Source organism: Staurois parvus, unplaced genomic scaffold (genome assembly GCF_062004578.1).
Source record: "Staurois parvus isolate SC_StPar_1 unplaced genomic scaffold, SC_StPar_1.0 ptg000350l, whole genome shotgun sequence".
In the NCBI taxonomy this organism is placed as follows: Eukaryota; Metazoa; Chordata; class Amphibia; order Anura; family Ranidae; genus Staurois; species Staurois parvus.
This window is the reverse complement of record NW_028318146.1, coordinates 3,198,480-3,220,016: the sequence shown is the minus strand read 5'-3', so window position 1 is coordinate 3,220,016 and position 21,537 is coordinate 3,198,480. Positions and strand designations below refer to the sequence as shown.

Here is a 21,537-nt window from a genome sequence, read left to right as displayed (position 1 = left end):
GTTTGGGTAGCAGGTTAAGTGCTGGCAGCTTTCAGTAGGGTTTCTGTTTACTTTTTGCGCAGGAGGATCTCTGTTTGTATTTTGGTGATGAACAATGCCTTTTCCAGCATGATGGAGCACCTTGCCATAAGGCAAAAGTGACAACCAAGTGGCTTGGGGAACAAACCATCAACCTTTTGCGTCCATGGCCAGGAAACGTCCCAGACCTTAATCCCATTAAAAACATGTGGCCAATCCTCAAGAGGCGGGTGAACAAAAACAAATACCCCATAAATTGTGACAAAGTCCAAGCATTGATTATGCAAGAATGGGCTGCCATCAGTCAGGATGTGGCCCAGAAGTTGACCGACAGCATGCCAGGGCAAATTGCAGGTCTTGAAAAAGAAGGGTCAACACTGCAAGTATTGACTCTTTACATAAACTTCATGTAATTGTCAATAAAAGCCTTACAAAATGCTTGTAATTATACTTCAGTATACCATAGTATCTGACAAAAAGATCTAAAAACACTGAAGCAGCAGACTGTGAACATTAATATTTGTGTCATTCTCAAAACATTTAGTTCAGGCATTTTTTAGCCTGTAAGGACTGATCTCCTCTCACTTTTGCTTTCCATTGGCTAAAACAAAATGCTTGAAGCTTAAATACACATGTAAAACACTTGAAATACACTTCCAGAATGCTCATATATGTTTGCAAAATGCCTGAAAGTTGCTCTGCTCAGGTATGAATGCAGCATTAGAGCTTTTTCCTACTGTACTTGCAGCAGCCCTTGCCATCCCTCTGAAAAGCGATCCACTGTGTATTGCAGTCAACAGAGAGCCGGGAGGCGATATGTTCCCTGTTCTCCACCTGTTTTAACCCTGAAAAGCTTGCGCTATCATTTGCATTACATATGGGTGCAAGACAGCCCCATTCACTTGAATGGCTCTACTAGTGTATAAGCAATAAAATGGAAGAAAAAAAAAAAAAAAAACCATGGGTTCTGCTCCTTCCATACTCTATTCAAAACTAAAAAAAAAAAGTTTCAGGTAGATCTTAATTCAGGGAGGCGGTGTCTCTAACATGATCAGGAGCCTGTCCTGTTGGCTCCTTTTTGCAAAGATAAAAGAGGGGAAGGGGATCACTGCCTGCTTTCAGCACACTACCTCAGACCCCCATAAATCCAGAATGTGCAGTGGTTGGATGTTAAGAACCACCCACCCTGCATATATGTATTACAGAGGCAGGAAAAGGTTAAAGAAAAATCTTGAGGAACAGTCTGATGTCATGCTGCTTAAATGGCTTCATTATTTTTTGAGTCACAGACTCTGAATCAGTGCATAGAACTCAGGAATTCTAACGTCACTGTGCGCTTGCTTTCAGTCGGCAACTTAGATTATATAAACCACACACAGCCAGGAAACAAGAATTATCTAAAGGTGGATAACATCCATTTTTTTTCTCCAATCATTGCCATGTACAGTATATGGAAATCTTTTGCTGATTTGCCCATTGTTCATAAGCTCTTGAACTACATTCCATTCAGTTACAATAATCTTATATTATGCGATTTTCTTTTCAACACTGAGCTCCCAGAGATCTCTGATCAACCATCCTGTCTTCACCTCCTGTCACAGCGGAGACTTTACTGGTTAGCTTTGTTTTATTCTAAGTAGTATCAGCTTAACTTTCTTAATCTGCTTAAAAAGCAACTCAAGGCAACGGTAACATTCATTAAAATAACTGCTAATGCAATCTAGGAAACATTGCAGCAGTGTTTACATTAAAGTTTACTTAGAATCCCAGAATTTGAGTTTTAGAATGTGTTCCATGACCCCTTGCAGGCAGATTGAACAGGGCCTTTACAGCATCTCTAGACAGGCCTTGAGTCTCCTGCAACCTCATTCCCTCCCTCCTTTAAATAAAAAAAAAAAAAAAAAATAGGGACATGAATAAGTACTAGAGATACATTTGTTCAGTTTTTACTACAGTTACATTGACCTGTATAGAGGAATAACAGCTTACTGACCTCAAAAGCTTGTGTACACTAGCTCTGACTCTGTCCTGAATGAACATGGGCATGAGAAATTAGAGTGCACCGTCACTGCAACTGGGAATTATGACCTGTAGAATTACAGGATTAAATGATTTCAGCGTAAGTAGTCACCAGTGACCAAAAGGATTTTTTTTTTGTGGGGAGGTGGAGGGATGTAAAACAGACATTCCTGGCAGATGAATGGTAGTCTCTCATATATACTACTATGGCAATTTATTGAATTTGGCCAGAGTGTACCTTTTTATGTGATTTACAATAAATCTTAAACTTTAAACAGATGCACAAAAGGAATGACAAATTCACCTTCTTTAAAAAGGGAACCTGCAAATAAAGGAATACTAGAGATGCATTTGGTGTGCAAAAAAGCTTTTTGTTTAATATTTTGTGAAGGTCATGATTTTGTACCATGTAAAAAAAGCAAGATGTTGGCTCTGGATCCTACAGTTTTAAAAACCAAGACAGTGATGACAGTCACTCACATATCCTTTCTACCACACACCGAGCCCCTCTCTTTGGCCACATGCAATGGCAACCTCCAAGTTCCACCAGTTCACCAGGCCTTAATAAACAGCAAAGTCACAACACTGCTGATATACAAAAAATAAAGTGATGGACACATTTCACGTTAAGCTGTAAATGGATTATCCACCAAAAAGTGTATGGGACTTTATAATGTATAGAAAATGTTATCATTGCAATGTTGAAGTTGCCTATAAAGTCCCATACACTTGTTTTTGGGGATAATCTATTTACATACTATTACAGGACGTTGGCAACAATTAAGTGACTCCTGAGGTGATTACACAACACTTCATTCTATGCTGCTCCATAATTAAAGCACAGCCAAAATTAAATAAAAAAACACAAATAAAAACCCAAAGATCAACACAAGGTACATAACTTACAATCAGTAGAATGTTTTCTTATGCTGACAACTCTACTTTTAGGATCTGTTCACACCGGGGTGCTGTTAAACTCAATATGCATTTTCAACACATTTTTAATGCTTTCTACTAAAATTTAACACAACACAATGCATTTTCATGCCCTATTGCCTGTGAAAAAATTTACACAAATGTGCAGTGTGTTATTCAAACAGGGCAGATGCAGGAAGCAGAACTTTTAAAAAAAAATGCAGCACACCGTATAATAAACACAGCACACAGATGTGAACAGCTAGGTAGGATTCAAAGGGGACCATCTTTCATCTCCTAGATTGTAAGCTCCAAGGAGCAGGGCCCTCTAATCCCTCTTGTATTGAACTGCATTGTTACTGTACTGTCTCCCTCCATAATGTAAAGCGCTGAGCAAACTGTTGGCGCTATATAAGTCCTGTATAATAATAATAATAAAAATGTGCTTTTGCCTTGCTGGAAAGGTGCAGCAAAAGCACACCAGTGTCAACAGGGCAGTAGGTGAAATCATCCTCCGTCCATCAATCCACCCTCTCCCCAAATCTTCTGGTACAGCAAGGGTTAAATTAACTAAAGGGCTGGCATCAAGAGAGCCCGACTACGCCAACCCTTTCCACCCAGCAGCTCCATTCACAGAAACGGTCTGAGGGTGATTTCCCCTTAAAGCCTAAGTGCAGCCAAAATAAACAAAAATCAGCAAAGGACAGTCAGGATGTGTCCATTATGCTGATGTCTCTTCCTTTAAGTCCCAGTAAGGGGTGAAATGTGTCATATACACATTTAAAGCAAAACTGAAAACATTTTCCTATAACTTGTGAGCAGGCAGGCTAATCATGACAGAAGAGATATGCAAAACCTCATCTGCAATACAATACACCTACCTGCCTGCTCGCAGCATTCTGTGCCATGTAAACTTAGCTGTTCAAGCTCAGCCCAGCTTACATTGCCAGCACAGCAAGAAGACACCGGCACCAGCAAGGGACACCTTGCCGACTTTAGGAGGTATGTATAGTGACTTTTCTTCTATTTTAATTAACAAGAGAACAGAAGTGTGTGACTTCACCATTTCTTATTGCAAGCCTGTAATGACAGTGACTAGATATATGCACAGGTTGACTAATCAGGCCATTAAATGTTAATTGTAAGGTATGAAATACTGGACGATAGTCTTTCACACTAGGCTGATCTGATCCATATAAAGAAGGACCAACTGTGTTCACTTTTTTTTTGTTCAAATCTTTAACTTAGAGGTTTTAGAAGGATTTAACGTGACCCAATTAACCCACAATACTGCAATAATATTTTAGATCTGGAGCAATGCAATAAGCCGATTCCGCAGTTTAACTTTTGCGCACAGAGAAGCATTAATTCTGCAATGTTTATTTTTTTTTATTGGCAGTGGAAAATGCTTCAGTATTTTATTGAAAGAAAGCAATAAATAATACTGTGATAAAAATAGTCCAAAAAGTACATAGACTGTACATATATTGTTACATAATCAGCAAGTACACAAACAGGATTAGAAAAAAATGTAACAAGGAATCCAAATTTATACATGAAAAGTAAAAGCTGAAACAATAACAGACATGGTTTACATAACGTCACCTGCAATAAATAATACATCTTGATTTGAAACAGAACTGATTCATAGTCATCAGTTTTTTTTTTCTGAACAATACAACGAAGGAGGAAAAAAATAATCAACAGGACCATAAACGAACATGTCCTGATCATTTCCTTCAGGTACAAAAGTTAAAAATAAAACACAAAACACAAAAAGATAAGGCCTTTTGTATAAAACCAGCTGCACTGTTGCAGCCTAAAAATGACTCCTTGAAGAGCTGTGATTGGTCCCAGAACTGCTGCAAGGGCCTGCATCATAGTGTACAATGTCCAAAAGACCCAGCAATGTAGTTCAGAAAAATTTAGAAACAAGGAAAGATCCTTTTATTCAATTAGAAAATGCTGTCTATGGCTTTTCTTAATTTTTTTTAACAACATCTGACAGAAAACCGTTAGCCTAAATTAAAAAAAAAAAATAAAGATTGTATACCCCCAAATAAAAGAATACTGAACCTAAAACACAAAGTTGCCCTATGTGAAAAAATAAAAAAAAAATATTGTTACGTTAGCAGGAATATGTTACACCATAATGTAAATAAAAAATGGGAAGAGGAACCAATCGTCTGACTGCTTTCCCAACATTGTTTACTTTCAAATCTCCCACTCCTTAAGGCTTGGTTCACACTACTGCAATGCGACTGATGCGATTTACAGTGCGATTATGCGGTGCAAATTTGCATATTCTATGGAGCCAAGTCGAACTGTAAATTGCACCAAAGTAGTGCAGGAACCTTTTTCAAAATCGCATGGATTAGAATGGGAACCACTGAAAACAAAACTTCCCTTGTTGTGCCATTCTGTGCGACTCAAGTCGCACTAGTGTAAACCAGGCCTTACACATATATTGGGAAATGTCACCGATCGCTCTTTTATGCAAGCAAAATTGTGTTTTAGGTTTCTTGATCCTCTAACTTCCAAGTCTAACCAGGATAAAAAAAATATTAAGAAGCAACTCCATCAAAACAGATTTCTTAGTTTTGGGTGAACTGAGACAAGGTCTGACTCCCATGTCCTGTCTTTACTGCTGTCTGAGATCCTGGAAATATCACCCACCCCTGTCTGGTTTTATGGTGGAACCAGCATAGTCATCAGCTTTAACTTCTCTACAGAGATACCTACAAGGAAAATTATACACAAAATTAAATATTTATGGCCCTGTAGTGGTTTCTCCATAGGAACACGAGAAACATGCACTCTACTTGATCTCAGCCTGTCACAGGTAAGGGCAGAACACTGCTATACTCTCCACCCAAAACAAAGAAGTAGGTGGAGTTGCATTGATTTTGACTTGGTAAATGTATTCTAAGGATTGTGCAAGGATGGGAAGACCTGCAACATTATGTCAGGTAATACAATTGACAAAATACATATTTTGATGTTCTAAGACTGTACAAATACAATTAAAAATACAAATCTTTTCAGTCAGGTTCGTTATGAAATATACCCATAAATTACAATGCTAGAATCATTTACAAAGCCCCCTGGTGACCGGCAGGGACTGAACTGGAGTTACAGTACATTCAAAAGGGAAGAGCGGGTAAAAAAAAATAACAAAAACCACAAACATTAGGATGAACAAGGATACAAACGACTGAACGTACATGGAAAATTAGCTACATAAAAGTTATCTTTTCTTTCTTCTCTTTCTCACCGAGGTGAACAGAAATAACAAACGGTAAAATCCTAAAATATCTGTTCTATCTATAATTTTACTTGATAATTAAAAACTCTGTATTAAAATATCTCAAAGTGTCTGAACAGCGCGATTCGTACAGGGAAGCCGGCCAGGTCTGGAAATGTAGAATCAAGATGAATTCACATGTTGCATATTCATCTGTAGAAGTAATGTGGGTAAACTGCAAGAAAGAAGAACACAAATGAGTACATTCAGAAGGAATCATTCAAAGGATATTTCCATGATTGAAAGTGTATATCCAGCCAAAACAGCTTTAGGCTTGCAATTATGGGGGGGACGATCAGAATCCCTGCAAGTTTTTTACTGATTTTCATGGCTCTGTTTTACTCCCACACTTCATGTCCTGATGACATTTTACCAGACAGGAAGTGAGGGGAATTCTCAAATAGTAACACAGACAGAAGGCTCTGGAATGGCAGATGTGGATATCTGCTATATAAGCATAAGCTCAAGCAGAAACTGTGAGAGCTCTTGATTGAAGTCAATGAAAGAAGAATCCAAGGGTAAAAAGTGGGGAACAAAAAGCAAAGACTAGTTAGACTTTTCACAGAAGAGCTGCAGGAAATGTGTCCATTCTCCTAGAACATAAGCAAAACACTGTGGCATGATGGGTGAAGGAGGGGTTATCCTGTGCTGTCCTACAATTTTTCTGCTTTGCCAGTGTCCAATCCTTTAGCTGGTAGCATAACCCGAGAGTACTGGAATTCTTGTGTCCCCCACGGGACAAGAAAGAAATCGCTTTTCCTTAGGTAGTGTGAAGGCTAGAACAGATAACAACAGATGTTTATTTCTGTCTACTTCCCTATTGCAGACTTTCCCTTACTTCTTGTCTAGTGAAACAGTTTGCAGCACAAAATGAAGACCCCGAAAGTTGTTCTAATCCTTCCCCTCTATATCCAAAACATAAAAAAAGTTTTTGGTTTGACATGCACTTAAAGAACTATTATTTATTCCTTCCCAAAATGAAAGAATCTAGAGGCTGCTAATTCTCACAAGGTTGGGGGTTGCAATCTTACATTTACCTGCAGCCCCTTCTACAGGTGAATAGGAGATTGCAGCCCCTCAAATAATCGACAATTATTTCATCAGGTTACTAGGGAAAGCCCTGCCGCTGGAGCCAAGACCCACTTGCCCCCACCTTGTTTATAGAGAAATCATCAGTTGCTAAAAAGGGGGCCTTTGATGAATAGAACTTTGCCCCGGAGTGGAGCACTTCGTGGTTAAAACCCAACTAAAAGAGGAGTAGACTATCCGCAACAAATGTAGTACCAAGCACCCTGTGGACATTTATTTAAAACATTCAAAATGGTCCTTGGGACCACTAAAAGCAGTATTAAACTCTACATTTTTTTTTCAAATGGGCCTCTTGCAGGTTTGTGCCATACTGTGCCAGTATGCAAGTTATGACCTTTCAAATGGAGCCCTTCAGCACTGAGCTGTCACTGTTCCCGGCGCTTCCATCTTCGCTTGGTCTTCCTTCCAGGTTCACGCTCTTTGGCTGTTTGAATAGCTTGGCTGCAATGTCGTCACTCCCCCACATGTGCACGAGAGTCACCATCGTAGAACAGTGCTCTGCATTCAGGGCAGTATGCCAGGAATACAGAGCATACTGCTCATGTGCCAGTGATGTCGCTGGATGTGAATATCTACTAAACTGCAAGTTTAGGGCGTTTCCAAGGTTCCTACAGGTATGACCTATCATAAGCATACTTGAAGGGCAAAAGTAAGAAACTAGGGCTTAGTACCACTTTAAAGAAAAAGCACAGGAAAGTGCATTTATAAAGCTCATTTACTAAAACTGGAGAAGACCAATCAGCTTCTAGCTTTCATTTTCAAAGCTCAACTAAACAAGCTGAAGTTGGAAGCTGAATGTCTGCCATGCACAACTGCTCCAGTTTTAGTAAATCCCCCCTTCCCTCCCCCCCATGGTGAACAATCTTTCTACCTCCTTATATGTGAATATCACACTATACCTGGAATTATATTGAATGTAGGACAGAACTTACCAACAGACAACGTTAGCAGGAATATGTCCTAATAGTAGCTGAATCCAGTCTTTGTATTCCAGACACATTGCCTATTAATAATCACAAAAGAACATGCAGAACACGACATGCGGTTAGTGTTAGGTTATGCTGCACACAAATACACACACTCACTGCATCAGCACTTGTGAGGACCAGTCACACTTTAATTCAGACACAACATTTCAAAGTACATTCTGAACATTTTTATAAAATGTAGGTCAACCTGGCGCTTCACTATTAATAATGCAACAGGCAAAGACTTCTTTATTATTATAATGTGTTGCTCATTTTGCTTAACAAATAGTAAGCCTTTGGGGACATCTAACAACTGGGCTAAAGCTGTATGCTGAAAACATACTAATAGACTTCAACAAAACAATATTTTGTAAAACTATTAGGGAATTCTGTTATCAGCAATGGTCTCAGTTTCTTGAGCAGTTGAACAACATCAGACTGTGCCTTTGTTGCCCAATGACCTGGCAGGTGACACTGGAAGCTACAAAAGGGCAGTGTGGCAGAGGTATCTTACAACCCCTGGCAAAACGTATGGAATCATCACTCTTGGAAAACGTTTGTTCAATTGTGTACGAAAAAAAAAAAATAAGACTAAATCACAGACATGCCTCAAAACTATTTGAATGTAACATTCCAACCTTCTAGCTTTAAGGAAAACTTAAAAAAAAAAAAAAAAGGATGAAAACTGTAGTCAGTTGCAACTGTTTTTACAGATCAAGCAGAGGAAAAAAATATGGAATCACTCAATTCTGAGGAAAATATTATGGAATCATGAAAAAACCAACTACAGTACACCACAAGTACTTTTATAACAGCTTACATTCTCTGACGCATGGATTTAACTATTGACAAACAGTATTCTTCATCAATCCGGCTCTAACTTTCTCTTATTGCCGTTGCCAGATCAGCTTTGCCAGTTGGATCCTTGCCATAGACAATTTTGTTTAATTTCCACCATAGATTTTCAATTGGATTGAGGTCCAGACTATTTGCAGGCCATGCCATTGACATTATATGTCTTTCTTGAAGGAAAGTTTTCACGGCTTTAGCCCTATGGCAAGATGCATTATCCCAAAAAATGTCATCATCACCAAGTGAGGGAATCAGAAAAGTGTCCAAAATCTCAATATAAACTTGTGCATTTATTGAAGATTTAATGACAGTCATCTCCCCCGTACCTTTACCTGACATGTAACCCCATTTCATCAATGATTGTGGAAATGTACATGTTTTCTTTAGGCAGTCATCTTTATACATTTCATTGGAATAGCACCAAACAAAAGTTCCTCCATCATCACCCTGCCCAATGCAGATTTTTGATTCATCACCGAATATCACTTTCATCCAGTCACCCACAGTCCATGATTGCTTTTTTGTAGCCCACTGTAACCTTTTTTTTTCTGTTTAGGTGTTGATGGTTCTCATTTGACTTTTCTGTATGTAAATACCTTTTCCTTAAGGCAATGTCTTACAGTTTCATCACAGACATTGACTCCAGTTTCTACTCCTTTGTTCCTCATTTGTTTTGTTGTACATTTTCTGTTTTCAAGGCATATTGCTTTAAGTTTTCTATCTCGACACTTTGATGTCTTCCTTGGTCTACCAGTACGCTTCCCTTTTACAATCTTCCCATTTGATTTGTACTTGGTCCAGATATTAGACACAGCTGATTGGGAACAACCAACATCTTTTGCAACATTCCATGATGATTTACCTTCTTGAAGTTTTATAATCCTTTCCTTTGTTTCAACTGACATCTCTCGTGTTGGAGCCATGATTCATGTCAATCAGCTTGGTGCAACAGCTCACCAAGGTGTGGAAGCACTCTTTTTTTTAACTGCAGACAAATTAGCAGATGTAATCTGATGCAGATGTTTGTTTTAGAACTGCAAAGTACATGATAATTCCATAATATATTCCTCAGAACTGAGTGATTGCATATTTTTTTCCTCTACTTGATCTGCAAAAACAGTTGAAATTGATTAGTTTTCTCTCTTTTTTATTTTATTTATTTTTTAAGTGTTTCTTAAAGCCAGAAGGTGATTCCATACTTTTTGCCATTGGTTGTAAGTTAGTCAACAATATAAGGATCACTGATGTAAAAAGAGACCAATGAAGGGATTCCCTCTAATATACAAATACTAATATAGCCTAACCAATTTTATACTTTGATGGAATGGGGGTATAGCATACTCAGACTAATCAAAATTACTAATCTCCATCGAAACTTGTTAAAGTGATATTAAAGCTTTGTTTATTTGTTTATTTTTTTTAAGAACATGTCATACTTACCTGAACTGTGTAATGGTTTTGCACAAAGCTGCCCCAATCCTCTTCTTCGTGGGTCCACTGCCATTGCTCCTTTCTCCTCCCCCCTGACTAATGCCCCCAATAGCAATCCACTTGCTATGGGGGCACTTGTGTGGGCTCACTCCTAAGCCCTGCTCTATATGTCCCGTGCACTTCGCTGGATCAAGAGGGGGCTCAGGTGAGTATTAGGGGGGCTAAGGGGGGGGGGGAGCAACACACAGAAGATTTTTTACCCTTCAAGAATAGAACACATGAAGGTTAAAAACCTTCAGCCTTGAAAACCACTTTATAGGATGAAAACACCTTCAACTGTAAATCCAGCACCACCAGAGTCCCTTCCTGAGAAAAAGTGTCAATATAATTATACACCAGGTGACCAGAATGTGGGGTTTGCACAATTCAAGCCTGGTGAGTTTTTTTTTTCCTCCCGTGCATTGTGTCTTTTATAACCAGGTGCATACACTGGATCTAGCCATACAGAATGAGGTCCCTCTATAACTTTGGGATAAAAAGAGACCAAGTACAAGATGACTCAGTACATTTGCTAAAATTTAAAGACTATTGTGAGTGCTACAGGACAAAAACACTGCCACAACCCTATTTAGTCTGTTGAGGATAAACAAACAAAACCTAAAACACAATCACTACAGGGGAGAGTGTATATCCAACTTCCACCAATCCTAGCTAACAAAAAAAAATTATGTAAGTATATATTCACCAATAATATGAAAACAGTATAAAATTGTGAGGAGCCGGTGATGTCATGCCGTAAGCCGTAAGTGTACGGTCAGCAATTTTGCTGGAATGGCTATTTACTGCTGTGCACCTGGAATTGTGCACATTTTAATTTAAGTATATACTATTTTGATAAAAAATATATTTTATACAGAGAGCACTATATAACCTTTTCCTTTTTGAGTCCTAAATCAATATTGACCAGAGGATTGCATAGGATGGAGATGTATTGTTGAAATATCTGGATGCTGGCGAGATATTAACAGCCATGGTATAGGAGACCCCACTTAAAAGGATAAAGCGCATGTGACCTAATGTTTGGTCAACAAATAAAGTGAGCGCATACAAGTGTTGGTGAAGGGAGATGCAGAAGTGGAAAATCTGAAAAGGGCCTGGCACTTTTGCACATATCACAAATACTCACATTTGAGATTTTGCTTAAGAACATATGGACACAATGGACTAAGAGTTTAACATTTTAATTTGTTTTGACACATTATTTTAGTTCATAATATTTACATATTGTGTAGCACTGGTTTTGACATATTCATTTGTTTGCTGATACTTAAGGCACTTTTGATTAGTTATTATTTAGTTTATAATATTTGCATAGTACTACGCAGCACTATTTTTGACATATATATTCTGTTGTTGAAGATGTTGAAGGTGAAATACTACATTTTCAAAGTGAAAGTACTTATTTAGCATGAAGTATCTAAATTAGAGATTCCAACTGGTGGCCTTCCACGCCCATGCCCTTTTTGACCTTAATTCTACTAATGACACCTTTCTGAGTATCACAGTGATTGGTGGACATTACTGAGCATAATGGTTTAACTACCTAGCATTTCTACATTTAAATTGCTACTGCATGTCAAGCCTTCTTGCAGCTGTGAGTGGTTGCTTTCCATCAGTCTAAACCAGGGGTCTCCAAACTGGGGCTCGAGGGCCAGATGTGGCCCTTTGCTAGCCTTTATCCAGCCCTTCGGGCACTATTCCTCCCAATGATATGAAGCAGTATTCCTCCCACTGACACCAACAATGAGGCACTATTGATAACACTTATGTGGTACTATTCCTCCCATTAATACCAATGATGGGGCACTACTTTTCCTCCTACTGACCACCATCCCTGAGGCCATGTTTATTCTCACTGATGCTGGGCCCGAAACATTTTCTACCCCCACTGGCCATACTCCGGCCCTAAAAGTCTGAAGGACCATAAACCGGCCCTTTGAAAAGTTTGAAGACCCCTGGTCTAAACAAAAGTCTCTGTTCCCCCAACTAGCAAGCATCCCTCTTTCCTGCAGATAGTGGAGATCAGAGTCCATAGTCGAGTTAGGAGAAACCCAGTGGTTGTTACGAATGAAGAACAGGTAGATCTTCTATCAGACACATCAAATTTATCAGACTGAGCATCTAATAAACAACTCTCTGGAGGAGAAACATAGACCAAAGCTGGCCATAAACTAGTAGATTTTCAATTGATATTTTATATTTCTGATCATAATGCATAGAAAAAAAAGTTACAACACACTATTAGGAAACAAGATATAGTAGTGTAAAAAGATAGTTATGAAGAAAACGTCAGCAAAAGTAGTAGCAACACATGCACTGAAAGGGCACACACTTATATCGTGCATTCTGACACACAAGAAGCTGGCAGTCTTACCATCCATCTGGATTTTCTTTGGCTGCATAGAAGGAGAAGACATTGAAGAGTTGACTCTGAAGTTGGCAGGGAGTGTCTCCGCAGAGCCGGCGCTCAATCCTCGCACATCCTTTGGTCGGAATTTCTTTCGCCACGATGGGGCCCGTCTAAAGCTTTTATCGTCATCCTAAGACAAAGACCAAATTGTCAGTGTGGAGCTGACCTTTCTCTGTAGCATGGGGTTCAGCCAACTATGTGCTTTGACTCTACTCTCCTGAGCATTAATTCACTAGAAAGGGGTATGTTTAAGTAAGGAAGTCACAGCACCTAGCTCTAAAAAAAAACGTGTTCCATAATATCTGAAAAAGTTGACTAAAAAGGACAAAAATAATGTTTACTTTAAGCCCAACTCCAGCCATGATAAGCTTACCAGAGTTTAATGAGTCGAACATGGGTTTTTCTTAGGCGGCTTGCCATAATGTTCATTGTGTTCTTCACCCCACAAGTTTTCTTGTTTACATGCGGGTGGAAGTACAGCTCCCCGCTATTCTTCCGTGCCCTCTCAGCTCTAAGTGCTGCAGTTACATAAGCTCCTATTCCCTCCTTGCCATTCACAAAATACATACAGCTCCAGACTTCATATTGTAAATGGCCAGTCAGCGAGGGAGGAGAACATGCAACCGTAGTACCAGGGTCTATGCAGAGCCACCTTTAGAAATCATTGGGGACCCGTACAGTCTAAGACTTTTGTAAAGTTAATCTGGCATTTAAAGAAAGGTTAATTCTGAAGCATGTACATAAGAGGATAGGAAACATTTCTATCATTGGCGAGGCATGTCAAACTGCTGCAGAGACACTGCTTCTTCTACACAGGTGGCAGCGGTATTTCTCTGGAGCCTGCTGCCAGGGAAGGGAGTTAGGACTGGTGCTGTGGAGCAATTATACTACAATAATGTTCTACCATACCACAGCCAGAAGACAGTTAAATTTAAAGCAGTATTAAACCCAAAACTGTAATATACTCTGCAGCTTACCAATCAGATGTGTTCAGCATATTCCTTATTTTTTTTTTTGTCGTTTTTCCCTGTTTTCACCTGGTGATCTGGCCAGTAACACACCTCCCGTATTAGAATGCCTACACTTTGGATGAAGGAACACAGGCGCACCTTTGTACAGCAGCATTGTCAGTCTGGGAGGAGGGCAGTGTTTGTTCCCCAGATAGTATCAGATTTAGATACACTAATAAATTGAAGCCAAACTCCAGCTTACACTTTTGTTCCTTTTAGGATAAAGGTTTTAGATTAAAAAAAGCTGATCATTATAAGCACCCCTGTCCCTGTCATTGTTAAATGATTTGTCTCAATCCTCTAACTGCTCCATCTGCAAGACCAGTGGTTCTCAACCTTCCTAATGCCGCAACCCTTTAATACAATTCCTCATGTTGTGGTGACCCCCAACCATAAAATTATTTTCGTTGCCACTTCATAACTGTAATTTTTCTACTATTATGAAAAATGCTAAAAATTTCAATTGGGTTCAGTGTTGCATGACCACACAATTTTCAAAGTGTGACAGCGCTGAGAGCTGAAAATTGGCCTGGGCACACAAGGGGTAAAAGTGCCCAGTAGGCAAGTGGTTAACTAGATCAAAGCTGCAACTAATTCAAGGCTAAGCTCCACCCACTGACCAATCAGAGTGTCTTTTCCGGCTGCTGAGGTAACCTGACTGGACAGTACAATGGCAGGTGGCACAGCTCAGCCATGACACCAAGTTTATATAGAGAGGTAACAAAGTAGACCTAAATCAGAGAACACACTTACCCACACAAGGCTCTCCTGGGCAGGGGGGGACTGACAACTCATGGGGCCCTCGGGAAATAGAGGCTCATGGGGCCCGTGTCCTCGCCCACATTCAAACCACACCCAAAAAAGCCTCTGAAAGGTACCAGCGGCATCTCATTGGACCCCCTACTGACCCTGGGCCCTCGGGCCAGTCTGCCCCTGCTCCTGGGGCAGACCAATGGTGGTGTATGCTCCCAGGCTGGGCTTTTCAGGAGAACACTCCTCACATGGCAAACAAGTCCCAGCCAGGACTGTACAGTCCCCCTCGGGAAGGATCACCATTCTCTGCATGCTCTGTTCAAGTGAGACTAACTCCCAGCATGCCACGGCACAGAACTCACGACCTGAGCCCCGCAGGGAATGCGGGGAGTTGTAGTCCACGCACAGCGACTAGTACTGCTGTAAATTACAAGAAACGGACTGGTCGTGCAGTGTTCTCGGTCCAGTCAGCTATTCTGCGCCTCCAGCCCCCACAGGCGGATCTGGCAGTCGTACTGTGCGGCCTCCTCCTCGCTTATAACCGCCTGCTCTTTCACAACCATTTTCTCCTGCCTTTCCTCGCACACCGAATTAATGGAGGACAATGAGGGGCGGGGCTTGGATGCCTAACTACCTAATTGCCGACCCACGTGACATGACATGGCGACACGGCGCCCTCTAGTATGTGAAGTGCTTACTGCAAGCCTTGTGTTGACAGACGTACTATACTATACTTAGGCGACCCCTGTAAAAGGGTTGTTCGACCCCCAGGTTGAGAACCGCTGTGCAAGACAGTTTTCCATATTGAAAAATAGACTTGCTGGCAGGATCACCAGGTGAAAATTAAGGAAAGAAAGCCTAAAAAAGAAAACTAATGCAGCCATCACATCTAAGAATTAGTAAACTGCAATATAATAAATATTTGTGCTTGGGTTTAATACTGCTTTAAATTCCTGCCCAGTGTTCAGTGTATCTACATACATATTGTAATTTCAATTGGACCTTTTTAATCATAATACATTCATATTCCTACAAATTAATTATTCAGCCTGCACAGAATAAAGCACAGAGGAAAATGGGAGATGTTCTGTTCTTAAATACATAAGAACTACTTGCTAGATGATCATAGTCTCCCTGCCTTATCTTTGTATTTGACCCCTTACAAATGTGCACTATTCTAAAAGCTGCAGAAACAAGTCTAAAGTAAAATTCCTAAAAAAAAAAAAAAAAAAAAAAAAATACTATAATATTTAACAAAACTTTTTGATTAAGGAGAGTTTCACTTGAATATATTCAACATAAGCATAGAATAAAAAGCAAAGTCTTACATCATCAAATCTTCTATCTGTTCCTCTTATAAGAAGATTATTGAATTCCCGCTCTAGTGTTGCACGTGCCTAAAACAGACAGGATATGAAGAATTACCTGGGGAAACTGCTACATTATATCTGTCCCTCTGTGAGGAGGGCTTATACCTGACCCCAGTTACCTGTGTGTTCTGAGTGGGGATTTGTAGCAGCAAAGCCAATGTGTTATGATCAAATGTCTCATCTAAGGCAATCAGAGAACCATGAACACCGCTTTCTAGAAGATTATTTGCATATTCTTTAAGTCCAATGGACAATACCCAATTGATGACCCGGTCATTGCTCCAGACAATGACATCTGGAAAGAAACAGATCATAAAATTTAAATTAAAAAACAAAACAGTAAAAAAAAAAAAATTGGCATTGTTTACATGGGTGTACCTAATCGTATGCACATGCAAAGACAGTGTATATTCCATGCATCCCCGTGTGGGACACAGCCACTGCTCCCAATTTGACATCCACATGGGTCAGTGCATCCTGCGCAGGTGTATGCTTAAAGTGTTACTAAACCCACAACAGTAAAATCTTCCTGTATATGCAGTAAATCATGCTTGTTATACTCACTGTGGAACCTAAGGGGTTAATCCTCTGCATTGTGTAAAAAGGCTGTTTGATCCTGTCTTCTCTACTCCTCTTAATCAAATGTCCATGTCTTATCTCCTGATAAGAAAGACTGAACCCGTAGCCATTAGGCACATGCTCGTTTAGTGTGCATTGCTAGAGAGGTTTTTTTTTTATTCTTGGGTGAGTGCATGTGATCAGCACAGGGCCAATCAGCACTGTCCAGATGTCAAGTGTTCTGCATCCTTCTAGAGCAGAAAGCAAACTCCTCCTACAAGCTTTAACCAGCGCTCACCTAGACACTGATAGAAGTCACAAGACTGCTCTAACTGCTGATGAGAAAAGGTATTTAGCAGTTTAGATTTACTAAAATAATTGCATTTCCATGTTCTCTGTACTGTGGGAGACAAGATAGAGTGAATGCAGGGTCCTGGGTTTAGTAACACTTTAAGAATGCCTGTGTGAGCGACACCTAACTCCAGAAAAGGTTGAACCCTCTACATTCACAAAGCAGTTTTTTAATGTGCTTATTTAGGTTTCTTCTTTATATTTGTACTCTGGCTTGATTACCTTGGCCTAAGCCTTATCTTGGCTTAGGCCAGTGTTTCTCAACTCCAGTCCTCATGGACCCCCAACAGGTCATGTTTTCAGGATTTCCATTATTTTGCACAGGTGATTTGATCAGTTTCACTGCCTTAGTAATTACCACAGCTGTTTCATCTGAGGGAAATCCTGAAAACATGACCTGTTGGGGGTCCATGAGGCCTGGAGTTGAGAAACACTGGCTTAGGCCAAGATGAAGTGTTCCCGGTCCTGAAGCCTCCTTAGATAGTTATATCCCATCTCCGAGGAAGCTACAGGACCAGGCACATAGAATGGCAAGAGGGCAGACCTGTTGTGTCAACAGGAGTTGGCGGTATAAACCCAGAAATGGCAGATGGCTTAAAAGAATCGTGATGGTGAGTGCTGGACCTGGGTTATGTCACCTGAAAGGGAGATCACAGCAGGCTAATGCTGGAATCATTGTGTGGGTGAGTATGTGTTCTGTAGATAAAGCAGCAATATAGGTATTGGTGGGGGGGCATGGTGAAACTTGAGCTCTGCTTTAAAATGCTTACTCACAGTGTGTATTAGGAGCTCCAGCAAGTCAGACAGAGCAAACGCCATTTTCTGGCTGGAAGATAACCAGCATCAATCCTGGCTGGGGGATATCCAGCATCATTTAGCATGAATCCCCTGCCCCAACAGCCCCTGACCCCCCACTTTCATTTACTGGATTTCAGCTCTTTTAATCACAGAACCTTGGTAACATGTGGGCATTACTTAGGGTGGTCTGCATGCAAATGCAGCCTGCCTAGGAACACCCATTTATCCAGACTGACTTCCACTTATCAAAGTGTTCTGATATTTGTCTAACTCCTCCCAAGAGCCAGCCCAGTGCTGGCCTCAGGGCTGAAGCTTCTTCAGAGGAGTAGCAAGGCGGGGCACTGAGATGCTGCATTTCATAAAAAGCCAACTCATTTTGGGGGGTTCCAAGAGGCCCCTTCTCATCAGGGTTTAGGGATGTCTGGTTCCTGGGAATAAAAAATCTGAAGGTAAATACGCAGTCTGTTCAAATTGGTGGATTTGCATCAAAAAGCATTGGCTATTTATCAAATGTGTTGATATATAAATATGCATCTAAACAAAATCTGTCAGTCTGGTTCTCTCCTCACATGTTAACAGATTGGCTATTCTCATTTCTTTTATGTGTTGCAAAATGTCTTATCTCAAGTTTAATTATTGAAATTTATCAAAAGTGGAGCAGACAGAACCTGAAGCAGCTCTGCATGGCAACCAATCCACTTCTATCTTCACCTTGTTCACTAAAGTTTTGAAACATGAAAAGTTAATTGGTCGCCAAGCACAGCAGCACCAGATTCTGGGTGCTGTAGTTAATAAATTCCACTAACTGTATAGGTGCATTTAATGTCCAAAAGTGTGTAATATGTTGTTTTAGGATTTCTTCACCTGGATAAGTACACATTTGCTTTATAGTACCAGTTATCTTCACACACGAGGCAGACTTGTAGGGAGATATTGCTTTTTAAGGGTTAGGGTTGCTATGTATATTGACTACCAATTTTTGGATTCAATTGTATTAGTTGATAGTAAGGCTACACTTGTTAGGACCTCTCTGTTCTTTCTATGGTAAATATCTGGGCTGCACTGTTATGAAGACTGGCTGTTCCTGTGAATGAACAGGCTGTACCCTCAGCAATAATGCCTGCTGCCTGTGTATTGGTAACCATTAAACATCAATTCCAACATACTATTTAATAAAATAAATCAAACATACAGTAATATATTTTTTATACCTTTAATTTCATTTTGACTTTCATCTCTTCTCCTCTCTAGTTCTTTCCTGTCATAGTTCAACCTCCGTAAACACATAATGCCACACTGGAAACTATTCCTGATTGGAAAAAGAATTGGGAAAATTTTATTGCACACTTCTCTAACTTTTCCCAGACCTCCATTGTACAGATTACAGGGTGACCTGCCATGGTGGATCCTACCTGTGAAAGCTGTCCACCATTTTCAACTGTCCACGGAGGTCCTTCTTTGTCAAATGGTCCAGCATTCTAGCATCAACAAGGCACTCCATAAAATAACTTCGGTACTGAGGCAGGCCCAAGCTAGGCAACCACTCGTTACCAATCCACTCATGATTCATGTCGCCATATGCGAGGGTCTAGAATAAGAGCAAAGCTTTTGTAAAACTGGTTACAAAATATAAGGAAACACTTTTCTACCCCAAATTCCCCTTTGTTTTATGGCATAAACTGAGTGCTTTGTAAAAGCAGCAAATGTTCTGTTAAATGACCTGATCTATTAAATGTCTTCATAGAAGCAGTTACCTGCAAAAGTCAACAAGTATACTCACCTCTGTAGTGGGCTTCCCTCTCCTACCTTTGCTCTGTTCCAGCGCTGCAACTCTGTCAGAATCTTTGGCATGTGACACTTCTGAGAGTGTTGATTGCCTGTGATCCTGCTGTGGGCTGTGGTTCCATCTTCAGACCCCTATGTCACTGCTGTCTCCTGGAGTGATGTAGAGGTTGGTGATAGGAACCACAGAGCTCGGAAGGGGACACAAGAACCTGACATTTCTAGAAATATTGAAGATTTTAAAGAAAGGCTGCAGTGCTGGAATGAAGGGAAGCAGGAGACATAGATAACCAGAAGGTTGAAAATACTTTGCCTACTTTTGCAGAGGACTGCTTTTACCTCATGTTTGGGGTAAGCATCGCTTTAATATGTCCTGCTATGGAACTGTCAAAGATACATTAAAAAGAGGCAGCAATAAAAGCTTCCCTGATTTCTTTCAGTGACTGCCCTGAACCTTAGACGCATATTGTTATGTGTTTGTAAAGGTTCAGATTTCTTTCCCTGTATTTGGCTCCATCCGTCTTCCCACCAACTCTGAACAGCTCCCCTATCTCTGCTGAAGGAAATCATCCCCACAACATGATGCTGCCACCACGTTTCATGGTGGGGATGGTGTGTTCAGGGTGATATGCAGTGTTAGTTTTCCACCACACATAGCAGTTTGTTTTTAGGCCAAAAAGTTAAATTTTGGTCTCATCTGACCAGAGCATCTTCTTCCACATGCTTGCTGTGTCCCCCACATGGCTTCTCGCAAACTGCAAATGGGACTTATGGTTTTCTTTCAACAATGGCTTTCTTCTTGCCACTCTTCCATAAAGGCCAGATTTGTGGAGTGCATGACTCATAGCTATCCTGTGGACAGATTCTCCCACCTGAGCTGTGGATCTCCGCAGCTCCTCCAGAGTTACCATGGGCCTCTTGGCTGCTTCTCTGATTAATGTTCTCCTTGCCCGGCCTGTCAATTTAGGTGGACGGCCATGTCTTGGTAGGGTTGCAGTTGCGCCATAATCTTTCCATTTCCAGATGATGGATTTAAACAGTGCTCTGTGAGATGTTCAAAGCTTGGGATATTTTTTTAATAACCTAATCCTGCTTTAAATGTATCCACAACTTTATTACTGACGTGTCTGGTGAGCTCCTTGACCTGTATGATCCTGTTTGTTCACTAATGTTCTCTAAAACCTCTGAGGACTTCACAGAACAGCTGTATTTATACTAAAATTAAATTACACACAGATGGACTATATTTACTAATTCGGTGACTTCTGAAGGCAATTTGTTCCACTAGATTTTAGTTAGGGGTATCAGAGTAAGTGGGGCTGAAAACAAATGCACGCCACACACTTCAGATATTTATAAAAAAAAATTTGAAAGCCATTTAGCATTTTCCTTTCACTTTACAATCAATTATGTGCCACTTTGTGTTGGTCTATCACATAAAATCTCAATCAAATACATTTACGTTTTTGGTTGTAACATGTAAAATTTCAACTGGTACGAATACGTTTTCAAGGTAGTGTGTATATCTATATATATCCATCCCCTTTTGTCTTCAGAACTGCCTTCATTCTTCGTGGCATAGATTCAACAAGGTGCTGGAAACATTCCTCAGAGATTTTGGACCATATTAACATGATAGCATCACGCAGTTGCTACAGATTTGTCGGCTGCACATCCATGATGCGAATCTACCATTCTACCACATATCAAAAGGTGCTCAATTGGATTGAGATTTGCTGACTGTGCAGGCCATTAGAGTACAGTGAACACATTGTCATGTTCAAGAAACCAGTTTGAGATGATTTACGCTTTGCGATATAGCGCATTATCCCGCTGGAAGTAGCCATCA

General features: G+C 40.2%; 1 protein-coding gene across 10 annotated transcripts in view; it reads right to left on the bottom strand.

Annotated features, from left to right (window-relative positions):
- Nucleotides 1-4,291: 4,291 nt before the first annotated feature.
- Nucleotides 4,292-21,537, bottom strand: part of PPFIA1 (PPFI scaffold protein A1) — a 156,857-nt gene continuing 139,611 nt past the window's right edge. For 9 of the 10 annotated variants that reach the window (XM_089684583.1, XM_089684584.1, XM_089684588.1 and 6 more), the window contains 7 exons: nucleotides 19,319-19,494; nucleotides 19,118-19,215; nucleotides 16,319-16,494; nucleotides 16,158-16,226; nucleotides 13,031-13,196; nucleotides 8,278-8,348; nucleotides 4,292-6,431 (listed from right to left, as the gene is read on the bottom strand). In XM_089684583.1, the coding sequence (XP_089540709.1) occupies nucleotides 8,290-8,348; nucleotides 13,031-13,196; nucleotides 16,158-16,226; nucleotides 16,319-16,494; nucleotides 19,118-19,215; nucleotides 19,319-19,494 (744 nt within the window). In that variant the 3' untranslated portion in view covers nucleotides 4,292-6,431; nucleotides 8,278-8,289. The remainder of the gene's footprint in view (nucleotides 6,432-8,277; nucleotides 8,349-13,030; nucleotides 13,197-16,157; nucleotides 16,227-16,318; nucleotides 16,495-19,117; nucleotides 19,216-19,318; nucleotides 19,495-21,537) is intronic. The other variant, XM_089684593.1, reaches the window with a different exon arrangement.